Source organism: Halictus rubicundus, chromosome 2, assembly GCF_050948215.1.
Source record: "Halictus rubicundus isolate RS-2024b chromosome 2, iyHalRubi1_principal, whole genome shotgun sequence".
Classification (NCBI taxonomy): Eukaryota; Metazoa; Arthropoda; class Insecta; order Hymenoptera; family Halictidae; genus Halictus; species Halictus rubicundus.
In genome coordinates this window covers 12,109,925-12,127,782 of record NC_135150.1, presented here as the reverse complement: position 1 = coordinate 12,127,782, position 17,858 = coordinate 12,109,925, and the positions used below count along the sequence as shown (strand labels likewise).

General features: G+C 37.7%; 4 protein-coding genes and 1 long non-coding RNA gene across 9 annotated transcripts in view; 2 read left to right on the top strand and 3 right to left on the bottom strand.

Annotated features, from left to right (window-relative positions):
- Positions 1 to 28: 28 nt before the first annotated feature.
- Positions 29 to 716, bottom strand: LOC143362016 (uncharacterized). The gene is made up of 3 exons (XM_076801789.1): positions 709 to 716; positions 532 to 671; positions 29 to 369 (listed from the first exon to the last, which is right to left on the bottom strand). The coding sequence occupies exons 1-3, from the start codon at positions 714 to 716 to the stop codon at positions 125 to 127; spliced, it is 393 nt and encodes a 130-aa protein (XP_076657904.1). The 3' UTR covers positions 29 to 124.
- On the bottom strand, positions 665 to 1,454 carry LOC143362619 (uncharacterized). The gene is made up of 3 exons (XR_013083676.1): positions 1,326 to 1,454; positions 740 to 1,169; positions 665 to 679 (listed from the first exon to the last, which is right to left on the bottom strand). It is a non-coding gene; the product is annotated as an uncharacterized LOC143362619 (long non-coding RNA).
- A 2,282-nt stretch (positions 1,455 to 3,736) lies between these two features.
- Xrcc1 (DNA repair protein XRCC1) lies at positions 3,737 to 5,766 on the top strand. Its single transcript, XM_076805337.1, has 3 exons — positions 3,737 to 3,980; positions 4,052 to 5,455; positions 5,519 to 5,766. The coding sequence occupies exons 2-3, from the start codon at positions 4,116 to 4,118 to the stop codon at positions 5,652 to 5,654; spliced, it is 1,476 nt and encodes a 491-aa protein (XP_076661452.1). The 5' UTR covers positions 3,737 to 3,980; positions 4,052 to 4,115; the 3' UTR covers positions 5,655 to 5,766.
- Positions 5,767 to 6,489: 723 nt separating this feature from the next.
- Pi31 (Proteasome inhibitor 31 kDa) lies at positions 6,490 to 9,978 on the top strand. The gene is made up of 5 exons (XM_076805338.1): positions 6,490 to 6,709; positions 7,111 to 7,260; positions 7,812 to 8,041; positions 8,138 to 8,296; positions 8,535 to 9,978. Exons 1-5 carry the CDS (start codon positions 6,563 to 6,565, stop codon positions 8,665 to 8,667), a joined length of 819 nt encoding a protein of 272 aa, XP_076661453.1. The 5' UTR covers positions 6,490 to 6,562; the 3' UTR covers positions 8,668 to 9,978.
- Positions 9,371 to 17,858, bottom strand: part of LOC143365291 (PRL-1 phosphatase-like) — a 64,380-nt gene continuing 55,892 nt past the window's right edge. For 3 of the 5 annotated variants that reach the window (XM_076805339.1, XM_076805341.1, XM_076805340.1), the window contains exons 2-6: positions 13,426 to 13,757; positions 12,850 to 13,347; positions 12,617 to 12,748; positions 12,369 to 12,535; positions 9,371 to 12,283 (exon numbers count right to left, since the gene is read on the bottom strand). In XM_076805339.1, coding sequence (XP_076661454.1) covers positions 12,172 to 12,283; positions 12,369 to 12,535; positions 12,617 to 12,748; positions 12,850 to 12,966 — 528 coding nt within the window. In that variant the 5' untranslated portion in view covers positions 12,967 to 13,347; positions 13,426 to 13,757 and the 3' untranslated portion in view covers positions 9,371 to 12,171. Of the gene's footprint in view, positions 12,284 to 12,368; positions 12,536 to 12,616; positions 12,749 to 12,849; positions 13,348 to 13,425; positions 13,758 to 14,140; positions 14,262 to 17,858 lie in introns of all 5 variants that reach the window. The other 2 variants (XR_013084525.1, XM_076805342.1) reach the window with 2 other exon arrangements.

Genomic DNA, 17,858 nt, shown 5'->3' with positions numbered 1-17,858 from the left:
TTAATCCTTCTTGCTAATGCATCTAAATTCATGAACTGTCGGTAACAATGGGCTCGCCACCGAAATGGTAGGGATCTTAAACCCTTTATCTCGTATAAAAATTATCTATCATATATAAAATCCTTTAAAAGAGAACACAAGTTATGCCTACCTTTTCCATAGTATGAAACCTGGCTGTTCTCGATTTGAATGCAGCATGGTAGACCTCGCACTTCTCATTTTTATCATTTTCAGAAACCTCCTGGTAGTCGTCGGATGTAAATGTATTATCAGCATGCTTGTAATAAATCGGTTGCCTATAAGTTTGTTTAAAACGCTTCTGCGATTCGTAAGCCAAATTGCCGAAGTCCGTATGATACTCGCAGGGAGCTGAAAGTATCGATCAACTAAAAAAATTTGCAAAAACCTTTTAGCATGGACTCAAAGATACATCATATGGGATTTTAGCTCTAAAGTCCCATTGTTAGTTCGACGTTGTTACCCACAACGCAAGATTCGAGATAATTTTTTCCAATAACTAGGACACATTACCTGGTCCAGGAGCTGCAGTGATTTTTTGAGAGCGACTAGCCCGAACGCCGAACGGCGCGTCACTAATAGAAGCCACACATTTTGATGGAATCTTCGGCTCATACGTTCCAGGACCAGGTACGTCTAACTGCAACTTGTAGCTGAATCTCTAGAATAAAATGCCACATTTTGCTATACATATACATTTTCGTCGCCAGTCCCACCCTACCTTCGCGGATTGCAGAAATGGTGCTGGTTTTTTCGAATAACGGTCGCACTTGCAATCGATCTTCAGAAACTTGTCAAACGCACCCTTCACGGTGTAGCTGTTCGGGGCTGGAAAGTTCTACGCGTAAAGATTCGCTATGAACGTTTTCGATCGCGAACTACTTGGGAAAAGTTGCTTCGCAGCGAATTCGATCGCGGCTAGAAATTACTTGACGCAGATTCCGTCTAGACAGCATGTCTAGGTAACGTAGCTGCTTAGCAGCTCCTCTTTTCGCTTGTCTGATCTCCTCATCGCGAATCTGAGCCGCGGTTTTCTTTGTCTCGAGCTCGTAATCGCCTGGGCTTGGGGTCTGAGACAATCTTGGCCCGGTTCTGCCCGTCATTCTGCTCCAGAAGTTTCCTTTGTACTTGAACGTTGTGTAACATGTTTCCTGGAGATTAATAATCATTTCCATTGCACGCAGTTAAACCTACCAAGCACAGGATGTACGTATACTGTATACTACCCATATAAATCTCGTACGGTTTTATTTTCTATGAAAACCGTTGATTTACGTTTTATTTTTAAGGTGGATACCGAGTGTTACCTCGAGAGGAATATTGTAAAAGCCAGGTGGTTCGAGTTTGATTGGGGGATTTTTCCGGAGGATACCCCATTGATCGATGCTGTAGCCAGTGTAAAACTTTCCTGGCACTGATGTGGATCGGGGCAAAAGGGATCGGGGTGGGCGAGCTAGCCAAAGCTGTCGTTAACATTCATTAAAACATTAGAAAGCTTCTTGGTGTTTTAACTAGGATCATTACTCTTCCAGCAGGGCCTCTAATTTTACAAGGATGAGATCTCGTTCTCTCAGGCTTCAGCAAATCTTCGGACACGTCGTATATCGGGCCCGGTCCTTCGTGTAATGTACGCTTGAACCTCGCGTCAGTGAAGTCGATGCTGACGCCACCCTAATCGTTAATTTTCTTGTTAAACTTTATGTGAATCGTGACGATTGTACCAGATAATCGTTCAGAAACTACTTTCTGGTATGTGTTTTTGTGGCTCCTTGATGCTGTAAGCATTAGGACCCGGCCGTCTTTGCGTATCCTTTGATACTGATAGAAACTTCCTTTTTGCTCCAGACAGGAAAGGATAATTTTCAGCTGAAAGCGAGTCGCATAATTGAATGAAGTGGTTCTGAGGAGGTTAGGTGCAATTATACCAAGAAGCCTGGGAGGACAAGACGGTTCTGATAAATTGTACGTTCCTGGACCAATGTTTGCCGGCGTTTGGATGATCAATTTTGGGAATCTCTTGGTCTTATCGTGTGCCATCTTCTACTCTAAATGAAGCCAAAGAAACCGCGAACACGTGGAAATTGAACAAAAGTGAACTGCGCAAGAAGAAAGAGAAAAACAATGGACAACCTGATTCCCGAGTAATCGATGTGATCTTGTGCTCCCTTTTCATTCTAAATGACCCTGTCACAAAGAGCACATCCCTAAACAAAAATTCATAAAAAAACATTAAATTCAACAGAGTACATCTGTACTCTGCCGTAAGTCCACCCGAGTTGCCACAACGCTAGCCGTTGCCTGGCGGCAGGTGGGTGGAGGAAACTTAGGGTATTGTTTGAACGCTTCTCTCGGCCATCGCTCTTCGTGAGGACACGTCGGGTCCCGGTACTGGAATTAACAGGAAAAAAATAGTTGAAGTTCAATATAAGATCAAAATTAATTCGAACCAAAATCAAATAAAATTAATTTCTATCGCACGACACGAATTTAAATACAACGCAACAGTAAATTATCGCGGGAAGACAACACGATTCGAGAATCAATTGAAATTTGGAATTAACGAGTACAGTACATCAATTTTAATAAAACTTAAGATAAATAATCTCCACTTCTATCGAATGATAAAACACAGAGAAATGGTACTCACCACGTAAAGGTCCTTGGCATTGCATCGTATAATTTTTCGGCGTCTCGAAACAACGCGGTTGCCAAGGATGGAGGGTAGTGCTCGGAGATATTTCAAAATAGGTCTTATCACTTTGACTTTCGTTATGAAAATGAAATCGCGGACGGATCATCGCGGCCGCGATGGTCCGAGTGGTGGTGGGGGGCACGAAGCCCGAATAGTGGGCGCTTATGGTGTACAACATAATAAAACATCTGGTGACGATTGTTCCCGATGATCAAAGGGGTGGCTCGACGATTGTTACGTCACCGCGACCTCTAAATACGACGCACGATCGAGAACGCAGGTTCGTACCTGCATCGCCTTCCCGCCTTTATGACTCTGTGTAACTACGCATACACAGAAGAAACCCGTATACACAGGCTCACGAAAATATTCGAAGACTCTTCAAAACAATATAACTTTTTTTAAATTGGACCCAACGACCAGACTTTCCTTGAGCAATTCGAAGAATTGGTTTACCGGATGACCTGCAAAAAAGATTTTGGAAAGGTTTCCACAGATCGATTCTTGGAACAATTATCTACAATAAAAGTGTAAGGAAATAATGCTTGTTTATGAAATATTTTTAAATTACAAATTAAGGTATCTCATACGAAATTTGAAGTAGAAATTGATTTTCCTAAAATTATGCTTTAATAATTTCTTACGTAAAATATTTCTACGAATTTTTCGTCCTTGATATTATTTTTACTTTCAATATTTTGAAGCAACACTATCGGAGACAACAACCCCGGGCGTGAGAGCTCATCACCTCTCTGCTAAAACTAAGTAACTTAGTGACTAGTGAAATTAATTTACCTAGTTACAACTACAGATGGCGCGTCGCGCGTTGGCATGTGGCGGTTGTAGATAATGTAGATTTCTGTATCGATTAATTTGTTTATATATAGTTGTTAACATTTATTTTGTTTTTGGTTTCCCTACCAACAAAAATTATTTACATAACAAATTGCTTCATATTAAAGTAAATACTGAAAGAGATAACACGTCTTTTATTTGGAGAAATATATTACACTCCTACAGGCAACATTGTTGTAACGAAGTGTGACGTGACACGAAAGTCCACGAGATGTTAGGTCTATCCTTTTATCGGATCTATGGCATAAGAATAATTCATTTAATTTCGCGGGAAAATTCGCTACACATGTTGACAGTAGGAAAACATTGAACCACACTATACACCAAATATATTTACGGCGTCATGTTTAGTTTATTATAGTATATTTACAGAATAATAATACGTGTTAACAATAACAATACGTGTTTTGTTAAGGTTAGTCAAAGCTTTTCTTGTTTAATTTATTAATTACATTCAAACTGTCACAATATTATTTAATCTTTCAGATGTTGTACATTTTTATTTCGTAAATTTAAATGACGAAGACATCGACGAATATAATTAGAAACAATGATCATTAAACTTGTTAAAATAATAAGTTGTTCATCCGAACACCCATCTTATCCTGCATCCAATCTCCTTCAACGTCGCTCGAACTCCTCGTGGCGATGTGCCAAACCAGGAGAAATGCTTGCCACGGTTACTTTCCAATTAGCCGAACCATCTTGTATCACAGGCTTGGACATTGCTAATTATCGTAGTTGTGTGATAATAGTTACTGCTTCTACAACTGCAGAACCTGACAATTGGGTACCCATTGTAAATCATCAATTTCTAACAAACGATGAAGCTGCGAACAACAAGTTTAAAGATCAAGTACAGATATTCACAAAAAAAGAGCTAAACCCGGAGACAATTAAGATGAAGTTCGATCGTGTGAAGGTAACTTGCATGCAATCTGCAAACTTGAAAGAATTATTTGGGTTGTCTTTCATTGTATTTAAAACAGAAGTTGTAGTCGATTTGGGATTAGATGTTTTCGGAAGGTTTAAATTGAAACAGACAGAGGAGGAGAGCAGTATACCCAGTGTGAATAATTTTAAAGAGAAATACCTTAGGTTGACAGAAACTAAAAGGCCTGATTACAAAGGTGAACTGCTCTCAAAAATCAAAGAGACTGGTATGACCAATTTTTCTAAAAGGCAAGAAGAAAACAAAGAACCAATGAAGAGGCCATTGTTGGAAAAATTGGAAGCTGGGAAAGCTGATGAAGTGTTTGGGACTAAAAAACAAGATACCAGCAACTCACCTTCAATAAATAGTGCTACAGCTAAAGATGAGAAAGTAAAAGAATCAACTGATAAACCAGTGGCGAGAACACCATTTGGTGATATTATACCGATATCAGTATCTAAGGCAAATAAGAAGGACTCGAACGAAGAAACTAAAAGACTCGGTACGACTTCGAGAAAACGTTCCTTGAGCCCTGAAGCAAGCTCATCGAAGGAGAACATAGTTAAGAAAAAACAAAACTGTTCAGACTGCCTAGATGAAGAAGATAAAATTTGTAAAAACTGTGGAAAATTACCACAGCCTAAGCCAAACCTGACACCCGAAAGAGCTGCAAAAAGGAGAAATACTGAGACACAGAAACCAAAGAAATTGTTCTCAGAACTTTTTGGAGATGTTACGTTTTCCCTCAGTGGATATGTTAATCCACAAAGAGATGAAATTAGGAGAAAAGCTTTGAAAATGGGTGCAAAGTATATCGCTGATCCTAACACCACTAATAAAAAATGTACTCATCTTATATGTGCCTTTAAAAATACTCCAAAGTTTCAGCAATTAAAGGGCCACACTAAAATTGTTTCACATGCTTTCATTGAGGACTGTTTCAAAGAGAAAATGAGGTAAAATAAAACTACTCTTTTTTTCATTGTTTATACATTTTCCTAAATGGTTCACGTTTTTAGATTTCCGTGGAGGCGATATGCTTTAGACAACAAAGACAAAAATGATCCAGAAAGTGAAGAAGAAATTCTAGGTAGCACATCACCACCAAGAATATCACATATGTACGAAGAAGAAACTGACTCTGATTCTAATTAATGAATTTACGTAAATTTTGTATAAACGTTACTGCAAATTGGTTATCGCTGCTGGCAGAATATTCGAACCGAGATGTATATAAGTGTATTACATATATTTTATATCCACATTCGCGTGATTTGTTATGTGTATTTCCTCTTTTTCGGTAGAACCTAAAGTTTGATTACATTAATTAAAACCTATTGATAGACTCGATATATAACTTATCAACAATTTGTGTGTATGTAATATCAGGTAATGTATATTGTATTTATTTCATTATCGATACAGTGATAAGATGTGGTTCAGGTTTTCTAGCGTATGCGCGGCCATTGTACCCTCAGTGAAGTAAAATTCTGGATCAAATAGGGTAACTTGATCATCCTGCAAAATTTAAAAAAATTTTTATGATTTAATTTTAAAAATAGCGAACTCTATGCCTATTTGTTGCACCTTCTCTAATATTAGCTGCCATCGTACAATAAAATATTAACAATATCTTACCAGAAACTCGTAGGTCACTCGTCTCGTCTCTGAAGAGATTGTTTCGGTACTTTCCCACGAATCTCACTGCCCCACTACCTTTTCCTCATAATATAGATACGTTATTGTTTTGGGCGCGCATACGCGAGAAATTTTGACCGATATCTCATCACTGTATCGATAGTAAATAACGTACATAACGAATTCATTTGTTTCCTGGCATCACATAATGACGTTAAATAAATCATCATGGATTGAAAAGAAAAATTTCTAAAAAATACGTGTCAGTTTAAAAAAACATCTTAAAATTCCATTGTAACATTTTTCAAATAGACCGCGTTACTGAGACACTACATCCGCTTCCGAAAACCGATCCACCAATCGCACATAAACGGCAATGGCGTGAATTATAAACGTTGATTCACGTCTGTCATTCAACAACAAAAATGGCTGATGTCAACTTTACGTTTGGTTTTGAGCTTTTGCAAGCGTTATACGACAGCCAAATATCAAAGAAAGAGGATGTTTTAATCTTACTCGTCCACTGGTATCTCATAAAGAATTCGTTCAGGTGCATCGGCCTCGGCGATTCTGTAAGTAATAAATGTAATGTTAAGTACGACATATCTCGCAATACCGGTATTATAAGTTGTGCGTAATTAACATATGCAATTAAAAAAAAAAAATATAACAGTAATTCTTTGATCGAACGTTATACTACCTAACCTATAGAGAGTCTTTAATTATTTCATAAACACCACAAATTATATAAAAAAATAAATGTCTTAATGAAACTACGCGTCATCGTTACGTAGCTCGTTAATAATTTTGTGTTTTTATAATAGTATCGAATGTTTATTTATCTAACCTACAATTATCTTATTACGACAAATAATCCAAATTAAATAATAAAATAATAATTCTGATGAAACTACGCGTTATGGTTATATAGTTAGTTAATAATGTTGTCTAATTAGAATTACTTCTTCTTTAGAAATCATACAATGAAACTGAAAAAGGATCAGAATTACTTCCAGAAGGATGGAGTAAAGAATTCCACTATGCTTTACGTTACATAAGGGATAAGAAGTTATATATACTTCATGGTATAAAATCTGATGAAGATTTACTTTTGAATTTACTGGTAATGCAAACTAATGGGGTCCGTTCCACTTGACTGACAATGATTTCCTCAACAATGTTTACATCGGTACTACTTCACTGCTATACGTTTTTTATTCTGATCTCACCGACATTAATTTTTGCAAACATTCTGTTTTCATTGACATTAGCCTTTATCGACACTTTGTTGTCACCGATTCAACTCGCGTATTTTTCGTAAACGACTCGTGGAGAATCTATTTAATTTTGCAAACTGCGCTATTATTTTCATAGTGAATGAAAATCAAAATGTTGGTGACAATAAAGTGTCAATGAAGACACTAGTGTCAGTGAATTCAGAATTTCAGTGAAAATAAATGTCGGTGACATCAGAATGTCAATGAAAACTGATGTCGGTGAAATCACAATGTTAAGGAAAACAGAATGTCGGTGAAAACATATAGCAGTGAAGTAGTGTCGATGTAAACATTGTCGTTTAAGCGGAACGGACCCAAATAATGCTATACAAAATCAATTGTACAATGTGTTGTACAATAGATTCCAGAGAACGTAATCAAATGATTCATTTTACAGAGCACCCAAGACCAAGGTGTATCCAATATCCAGTTTCAAATTAATCAAACTGTAACAGGCCTCCATGGACCACTAGAATCTTTGATTCCATCGTATCAAAATGTCGTATTAGTTATTTATACTGATCTTCTTAAACAAATCGTTTCTGAAAATGTTGCTAACACTTCTACTCAAACGTCGACAGAGACTAGAGAACGTAGTCCAATAAGGGATCCAATAAGGCCAAGAGGGTAATATTCTGTTGTATCAAGTGGAGAAATAGTGAGACATTTGTGTTAATCACAAACAACCATTTTCAAATGCAGTAATCATCTAAACCTTTATAGGGAAACGCTGCGAACAAATATATTGCCTAATATAGGCCAAAGAGACCTAGATCCTCTAGCACGCGAAGGCGGTGGTATGATCTTTGATCCATTCACCCCTGGACGGAATCGTATAAACCCAGGTCGACCAAGCATTGGAATTCCGGGAAGATTACCGCCGTAAGTTAATGTACACTTATTTTTCTGAATTAGTAGAAGTATGCGAGAACCCAAATATGCTGGGGAATCCCGAAATTTTCGTGAACCCGCCCCAATGCCGAATAAAACTCTTGACCCGTCCCGACCCGACATTTTCAGGTTTTGACACACCACTATGAATCACATATGTTGAGGTCTTTAATCTTTGCACGGTATTTTATTATCGATATGAAAGTAAATAAATATTACCATCCTTTAGGGGCGCAGTTCCACCTCATGCTAGGTTCGACCCTTTCGGACCACCAGAACTTGACCAACCAAGATTATTTCCGCGTAATCGGGACAACGACGACTTACTGCCTCCAAGATTCGACGACAGCATGTTTATGTAAAAAACAATGAGACAGATATTGCATATAAGAATATTTAAAAAAAAAAAACAGAAGTAATACTGTGCATACAAAAGATGGATTAATTGTGTAGAAATCTTTTTTATTCCGGCAACACATCAGATATATAAGTGGACGTTGCTTCTTCACAAAACGACTTCCATTCTTTTTTATTTCATTACTGACGTTTTACAATATAACAAAATTCATTCAATTTAATCAATATGTCATTAATACAGCGATAGGTAGGAAATTACACTAACAAATTAAATATATAATAATAGTAATTTGTGTTTAAATTGCTCTAACTCGTTAAATTTCTTTCTTTTCTTTTTTTTTTTCTTAATCAATTTGAAAGGAGATTGTGTTTCCCTTTTATGATTTTTTCGCTTTATTTCTTTCTTTTTTATTACGTCGGCTCAAAATAGAGGATTTCTTTGCTACCTAAATTGTTCTTGTTCGCAGTATTCATATGAGTTAATAGCTTGTTTTCCTTTAAACGTAAAGTACAAAACATCGTACGAAAACGATCACCGCAATTGCCATTATAAAAGAATGGCAATTAAACCTATAATATTTCATACATCCTGTTTTTAATGGATCTTATTTGTTTTTGTTTATAATGAAATAAAATGTAACAGTGTTTCGATTCAGTTCTTCGAGTGGAAAGATGGTTTTGTTCTGTTTTTTTTTACTCCCCTTCCCCCAAATTCTCTGCGTGTTTATGTGCAACATGTAAATGTGTTCAGATCAAATCGCGGTTCTACGTACAATTTTCAAACGAGATCTACGAATGCCCATTGACTATCAAATTCAAAGATGCAGGGCGGATCTGGTTAACCGCGAAAGGATTTAAAATATCGTTTCACAGGCCAATTTTTTCCGTTTAAGCCCAATCATTTCGAATTCCCTTCGAATTTTTTGACGTTTTTATTTACCGCAAAAAATGTATCACAGATAAAAAATGTTCACTCGAACACATAATTACTTCCTGGTGTAGAGTATGCGAAAGTACGCTTTGCTTGAAGAAGTGAATCGACGCGTGCAAAGAAAAAACAAAATTCCGAACTGTACAAAAAAAAAAAAAAAATAAAGGAAATACAAACAAAGATTCATTGGTAATTTTTTTTCCCCGCCGGATGAATGCTACAAGTATTATCAACGATACCTCACTTTCTTAAAAACAAAAAAAGAAACGGGCCACGTGTCAAGAAAAATAAAGGAAGGGAAAAACACATTACTGAACAATGGAGGAATTACAACGCGTAGTAATAGAGTACATTGAATTGAACTAAGGAAAAACAAAAGAAAGAATCGAACGGTAAAAAGTTATTCGATTTCGGATCTAAGGCTCGATAATTTTTCTTTTTTTACGAATGTCCCTCGTCCCATCCTCTGGTAAAAAATATTGCAGTTTTTTTCCGTTTAAATATTACAAAAAAGGAGCTGTACCAGGTTTCGAATCTCATTTCGAGTCTGCGATCACGGTGAATGTACTCGTAGTTGTGGGTTTGCTGTAAAAAAATTATGCACGAACAAGGTAACGGCGATCTCTGTGTCGTCGACTAATTATTTCGTTCGTTAAGAGAGAGTTTCGTAGAAAATATGTCACTTGGAACTCTTACGTACTAACCGTTCATGGAAAACGAAAGAAATCAACACGGAAACGTCGTACTATGGCAAATTCACATCACTCTTGTACACAATGTCTCAGCTAAGCACGAGAAACGGTAAAACACAATATTCACGTATTCACGGTAATATACATGCGGAAAAACGTACATTCACGTCCAATCGGCAGACACATGAAATGATCCAAGTATTACAATTCATTAGTTTAGGAGCGAATTTTCCTTTTTTTCTCTCTCTCTCTCTCTCTTTCTTATTCTTCTTCTATCTTTTGAACACAGTTTAGTGTGGCGTACAGCATCACCGACAATTTTACCAAAATCGCTGGAAATAGAATCACGGAGACGCTTCACACAAAATGCGTATGCAGCTTCTAAAATTTATCGAAGTAAAAGTGGATGTTCTTAAAAGAATTTTGGTGAAATTGCCGTTAAGCTACGATAAAAGTGATATATAACTCTGGAGTGGTAATTAGTTCATTTTGCTTCGCAATATTCGTTACTGATGTTTTAACGCAGATTCCAAGTCCAATAAGAGTTAAAAACAACATCCATCAATTCGGCATGCCACTGGAAATGCAACGCTATGTTTCTCCCACGTTTTGTCTCTCTCTCTCTCTCAAAAAAAAAGAAGAAAAAACTAAGAAACTAAACCAGTCAGTAATTCGTTCATTCAAATTATCGAGTATACTTATATCAATTTTTTCTTTATTTTATGTTTAATTTTTATACAAATTTCATGAATTCTTGTTTTACAATCGCGATAAGTGTCTCAAAATATATGCTGCACTTCAATACTAGTCCGGTCATGCATCATATTCAAGTTAAACATTGATTTTACGTTACTCGTAAACAACAAAGAACAATGTTCACAGAATATCTGCATTATCGTATGCACACCAGTTTTAATCAATCAGATTGAATACATATACAAATTAAAGCGAATCGATTGTTATATCAATCACATTCCCTTGAATAAAAATAATATATCACTATTGTACAAACCACACTTTGTTGAGTGTTATATGATACATATTCCTTCAATAAATACGCTTTATCATCTCATTGTTTGTAAAAAAAGGCTCGTGTACAGATCTTGTCTTTTATTTGTTCAGGTTTTCAAAAATTGTTCTCGATAAGACACTTAAACATTTCCTGTATTCGACTGTTCTGGAAAAAAACACAAGTCTTCATTGCACTAACTTCTAAAAAAAAAAAACTACGTTTTGCAACAGCTGGATACAATAGTATCAAAGGAACCAAGAAATTATGAGAATTTGATGTGTTTTTTGTTTTCTCTCAATCCCTAACGTATTTTGTATAAATAACGCATCAACTAATATTCATAAAATGATTGGTAACATATTGAATATTTTAATTTTCTAGGACCAAATAAATGCAGGCTTCGAAAATATTGTTGTACGTAACAGCCTTGAACGAGGCACCAAATATGGTGTATAATGCATAAGTTGATCCAGTTTTTTCTTTTTATTATACAGGTAATCAGATCCATTCGAATTCATTACTAACCTTATCCAAGCACGAAAGGCTTCTTCATCCTGATATACAGAATTTTACTCTTAATTTAGTATCAAAAATAAATATAAAAACTTTCATAAAAGAAAACATGATAAATCATTCGAAGTGGTTTTTTTGCTTCTTTTCGATCGATTACTGATCCTGATGACGAATTTGATGGTGTGAAATTGTGACTGTGAAATTTGTTCAGCAAGTATAATTTGGTTGCATTTCCATTGATAGGCCTTTCAGAACAGAGTCGGTACAGTATGTCTCTTGTTACCAGGCATGAAAACCTATACAGTTAGGTATACCAATCAGTATGAATTAGTAACTTTTTTTCAAAGAAATCGCTTTTAATCTATTGGACGCAGCAGGAGTTCTTTTGTCCATTTTTGAGCTTCAAACGAGACTTGGGACGATACTTTTCAAGATAGGCCAGTTGCTTTGCGTTGATGGCGCCTCGTCTTTTCCTAAACAAATTGAAATACATGTCTGTTATGTTTCCTGTGCGTTATACAACAGCGGTACACTTGTAAACAATAAATCTTCACTTACTCTCTGATTAATGCAACTGCATCTTCATACTTCAGTCCCAATTCGATAAGAGCAAGTGCTACTAACACTGGTGCTCTGCCAAGTCCTGCGACGCAGTGTACTGCTACACACGCGTCTGGGGACTCGCGGAACCGATTCTTCAGTAATTCAAACCATTCATCGACGACCTGAAATTTCAGAGATTTGTAGAGAACGCCGTACTGATATTCGGAACATAATTTCAAAAAATGTTACATCGCTATATTTACTTCGTTTGGTGGAAATGTGCCATCATCGAACACCAAGTCTATGACATTGATCCCTTCTCCTTTAAGTTCCTCGATCTTGTATGTTGGTTCGCAGACCCTCACTACTTCTTTCACATTGTGCTTCTTCAGTTCCTATCGAAATAGCACAGACTCGTTAGCGCTAATCTATAGGATTCCTTTGATGGTATTTTTTTTTTGTTTTGTTATCAAGAGACGAATAAAAGTGAATGTACTTGAATAAAAGTATGAATGGTCTGATCATTGGGCCGATCAGTGATGAGGAACTTCATGTTTTTGTATTCGATTTCGGCGGGCGCCGGCCTGATGTCCTTTACCCTCATGTTGCTCATTTCCTCTTGGACAACAACTGGTGTACTCCTACTTCTTTTTTTTTTTTAATGTTTTGTATTGTTCTAATTCTTTTTAATGATTTTGTACGACGCTGTTTCGTTTTTGTATTTTTGTAATGTGCCACACTATACGAAGCAACAAAGATCGGATTTGACAACTTAGCCCATAGATGTCAGTCTTATCGAGTTGTTTCTCATTTAACTAATTGAATACTTTGTTATTTTTTTACAGAGGACAGAACAGTGGGTTCACATGTAGACCTTGAGAAGGGTTGTTGGGGTGCGAATTTCGCTGAAAGAGTGAGGGCTACGTTACATTAGGCGTTGTTGATATGCGATCGATTCCCACTTGGAATCCTTGACTATGATTCGGAAGATTATCTGAAACAAAATATTTGCTATGTAATTCTTCGCTAATGAAATCTACATGATCCGAAAGAATTTGTCATCGATAGTTACCTATTTGGCACTGGGTGCGCCTGGATCAGGTGCGCTCAGTAACTACGATGCTTGCATTTAATAATGTAAATTAATAATTGATTCTATTTAATTTGTATATGCCTTGTGTGATGACTAGCTGATGATTTTCGGACTTTGAGGCAATGATCCCAATAATATCCAATTTGTTTTTTTTTTTGCCTGATTAAGATAATTCCTCCTTGCTTCCCCTTTAACAATACCTAGCAGGTTCTAGGATGGTTGGGCGCGTCTCTCTATTTGTGTTGAGCCTGGCAGTATTCTGCACTATCCAGCTGAAACTCCATGTATGTGAGGATGCACTCACCAGGAAACTATGACAAACAAAAAGATATTTGTTTAATCCCAGGAGCATCTACACAGTTTGCCACAAACATACAATTTCTATTCTAATCATTCAGTAATTCGCATTTAAACGATCATACGCTTAGCACAGAAAAATCGTTTCATTTTTCTGGCGCAAAGAAAGGTTATGTCGGTACCATGAAACATTTTACCGAACACTCTACGGAAACATAAATAAGAAATCGCTGTATATAGCAAAGTATTTATTTTCGGACGTTCTCAGATATTTCTGTTCTGTTTGTATCAACGGAACAATCGGTTTATTGTGCATCGTCCACACGTGCCAAAATCCGGCGTTGCGTAAATTTCGGCGAATCGAAGTTTCGCCAAGCAACAAACATTATTTTATTACCTGGGAAATTTCGTACGACTGCGTCAATACGCTTCCGCGACAACTCATTACGAACATTCAGCACGCACAGGATTCGTTTCACAGAGAAAAAGTTTGTCGGACCACGCAAATGGCTGCGGACCTACGTTGTCATAATGACATTAGTCGACATCTCGACGCTCGAGTACAATCGATTACCGCTAAAGCCCGCTACACACTCGAGGCTTTCGCAGTACACACACACACACACACACAAACATATATCACGAAATGTTCTAGAAAAGTCTAGTAATCTATTTCGTAATCATCGTTCGATACATTCGTTTAGTTAAACGCAGTTCAATCAATATGTTTTCATAGGTTATGTGGAGCAGAGTCCAAACGAGATGGGAGATTGAATATGCATACGGGGATTCTCCTAGGCGGTTACATTCATGCCGCCATGTACAATTTTAAATACAGTCTCTGCACTGTCTTTATGAAATTCGAGAGATTTAAGGCCAAAATCGTTCCATCCCCCCTAACACTTTGAATTTAATTTTGAAAATCTGCACCTGCCTAGACTTTTGGGTTTTTCGATTTTCCTAATGGCTCAAAAGTGACTCGGTGACCGATCCGATGGTTTAATTCGACGGCGAATCGCTCGAAAGAAAAAGCAAAAGGTTCGCGCGACGAGCGACGCATCAGGCGTCTTTTAAATTTCTCGGTGGCGCTAGTCGCGCGCGTGATCTGTTTCTCGACTGGGATATTCGAACCATTTCGCTTAGCGTCGAACAAAGACGAATTCTCCCTTTGCTTTTTGGCACGGCGGCTTTGCACCGATGCCAAACGAAACAGACAGTGCCGAACGTGCGCGTCTCGAAGAAGAGCTTCCGTCATTTAATGCATCTGCATTGAGGGACCTGGAATGCTCGTAAATAGAAATGTCTAGGTCAACATGCAAAGAGCGTATTGCGGTTCTCGTAGAAAAAACAAGCACTCGGACATAGAGTGGTACACGTTGAACTGGCGCCGACTGAAAATTAGCCATTTTCCAACTAAGGATCGTTCCAATCCTAGACCATCATCGTTTTAGACCATCAACCCCTACGTTAAGAAATTATGCGTCTTTGTAATTCAACCCTTTGCATTCCCCTCTGAAGCATCACTGAAAATGCAAACCACTTCTTACATTACCAAACGTCTTTTTGTAATACAGGGTGTCCCAAAAATGTTGTACTTCCTTGAAAGGAGCGATTCCTACTAAACTTTTTCTGTAACTTTTCCCATTGCAAAAATGTTCTCCGTGGCTTTGTTGTTAAGGAGTTATGAACAAAAAACACGCACCAACCAGAGCGCGGATACGACAGACGGCGACAAGTCCCGCCGAGCGTGGCGATCTCATTGGCTGAGTAAGCCGAAAACCGTTGTTCTGATTGGTCTGTGTTTTTCGTTGATAATTCCTTAACAAGGTCACGGAGAACATTTTCGCAAAGGAAAAAGTTACTTCAAATGACCTCAGGAATTGCCCCTTTCAAGGAAGTACAACATTTTTGGGACATTCTGTATACACTTCGACTTCGTATGGATAAAATGTAAAAGATTTTCGATAACGAAAATATTCTACATCAGATGTCCGAATTCTCGAGCAAAAATCGCTTCGAGTGCAAAGGGCTAGTAATGAAGATGCAAAGCAATTTTTCGGCCCCTCAACAGAAGGTGCACACAAAGTTAAATAGTGTTAGGAAATAGCAAATACAAAGTAATATCCGTAACAGGAAACTGCATTACCAACCTGGTTACAAAGGATCTAATTACTAATTACCGTAACGATCAGCAGATGGATGGATGGCGTGTAAATAGACGCGCTCTTTTTCACTTTTACGATGACTCCTTCTGTGTCCTTCCGCGGAGCTGTAAACAGCTTGTCTGTCGTGTGCTATCGTTGCATAACTATTACGAGTTTGTTTAAATATACGTCTTATAGTCAATTGGCATTGTTCGCGAGTGCGTCAAATCATTTAATTACCCCTGCCACAGGTTATGGGCCCAGGTATTGGCGAAAAGCCGCAATATATATCAGAGAAAGTTCGACGCAATTCGCGACCACGTTTTCACGCGACCACGTGGCGAGTAAAATAACGGTAATTTTCATTAGTGGTGCTCAAATTACAAAAATGGCTGGAAGTACGATCAAGTTTGATAAATTAAATAAGAACAATTATGATACGTGGAGAATGCAGATGCAAGCGACGTTGGTAAAAGATGGCCTATGGGGTTACGTTAACGGTACCGTGATCAAACCAGAAAACTCTCCGACAGAAAATGTCTGGAAAATACAAGATGAGAAGGCTATGGCAGATATTGTGCTATCAGTTGAATCGTCGGAGCTGATACACTTAAAGAAAATACAGACGTCGAGAGAAGCATGGCTGAAGCTGGAGGCCATATACCAATCGAGAGGGCCGGCGCGAAAAGCGTTGCTACTCAAAAGAATAATAACGAACAAAATGAATGAAGGAGGGGACTTGAGGAACCACTTGTCCGATTTTTTTGATACTAAGGATAAATTAGCCGAGATCGGAATTGAGATAAATGAACAGTTGCTCTCGATACTATTGTTATACAGCCTGCCGTCTACTTTTGAAACGTTCCGACGAGCAATCACTACACGGGATGATATACCCGAACCAGACGTGCTCAAAATAAAAATAATGGAAGATCACGAGTCAAGAGAAAATCTAGAGCCGTGTCGAGAGATACAAACGAATCAGGATGCAATGTTCGCGAAAAGCTCGCAGAGGTACCCTAATAATAATAATAATAATAATAATAATAATAATGCGACCAACCAAGTACCGAACAATAGCGAGTATCGTCGACGACCAAGTCAGGTATCGAATACTTGGAAGGGACCACGAAATAACACACATAAAAGGATTGAATGTCATAGATGCCACAAATTCGGACATATGTCTCGAAATTGCAGAGTAAATCTGCATAGATCACAGGCACCAAGACAACGCGAGGATGGAAATTACAGTCAAGTAGAACAAACGGATGAAATTGCCCTGTTAAATGCAGAGGAAATCAGAAAGCAACCAACAACGTGGTGTCTAGATAGCGGCTGCTCATCGCACATGGTTGCTGACAAAAATTTATTTAGAGAACTGACTCCAGTTGAAAAATCGTTAAATTTGGCAAACAATAAGTCAACCAAAATAACAGGAGTCGGAAATGTGGAAATGACCATCACAAACCGCCGTAAACCACTCAAGGTAAATTTAGATAATGTATATCACGTTAATGACCTTCGTACAAATTTACTTTCAGTTGCAAAAATAGCTGATCGAGGATACAGAACGGTGTTCGGAAAGGACGAAGCAAAAATAATAAACAATAACAATGAAGTGGTAATGGCAGCAATAAGGAAAGGTGACCTATACTACATAACCGGTGAGAAAGAAGAAGCCAAACTATTGCATGAACCCAATACATGGAAACCGAGGAACGAAATCGAGATGTGGCACTATAGGCTCGGCCACATAAATGAACAAGATTTAAAACGAATGATAAGCGACCAAAAGGTGTATGGTCTAAATATCAAAAAGATGGATAAATTACCCCAATGTGAGATCTGTGCAACAGAAAAAGCGTGTAAATTACCATTTCCAAAAACCGAGCTCGGAAGGACGAAAGATATACTTGAGATTGTACACAGTGACGTGTGGGGACCAGCACGTCAAGCATCGAATTCTGG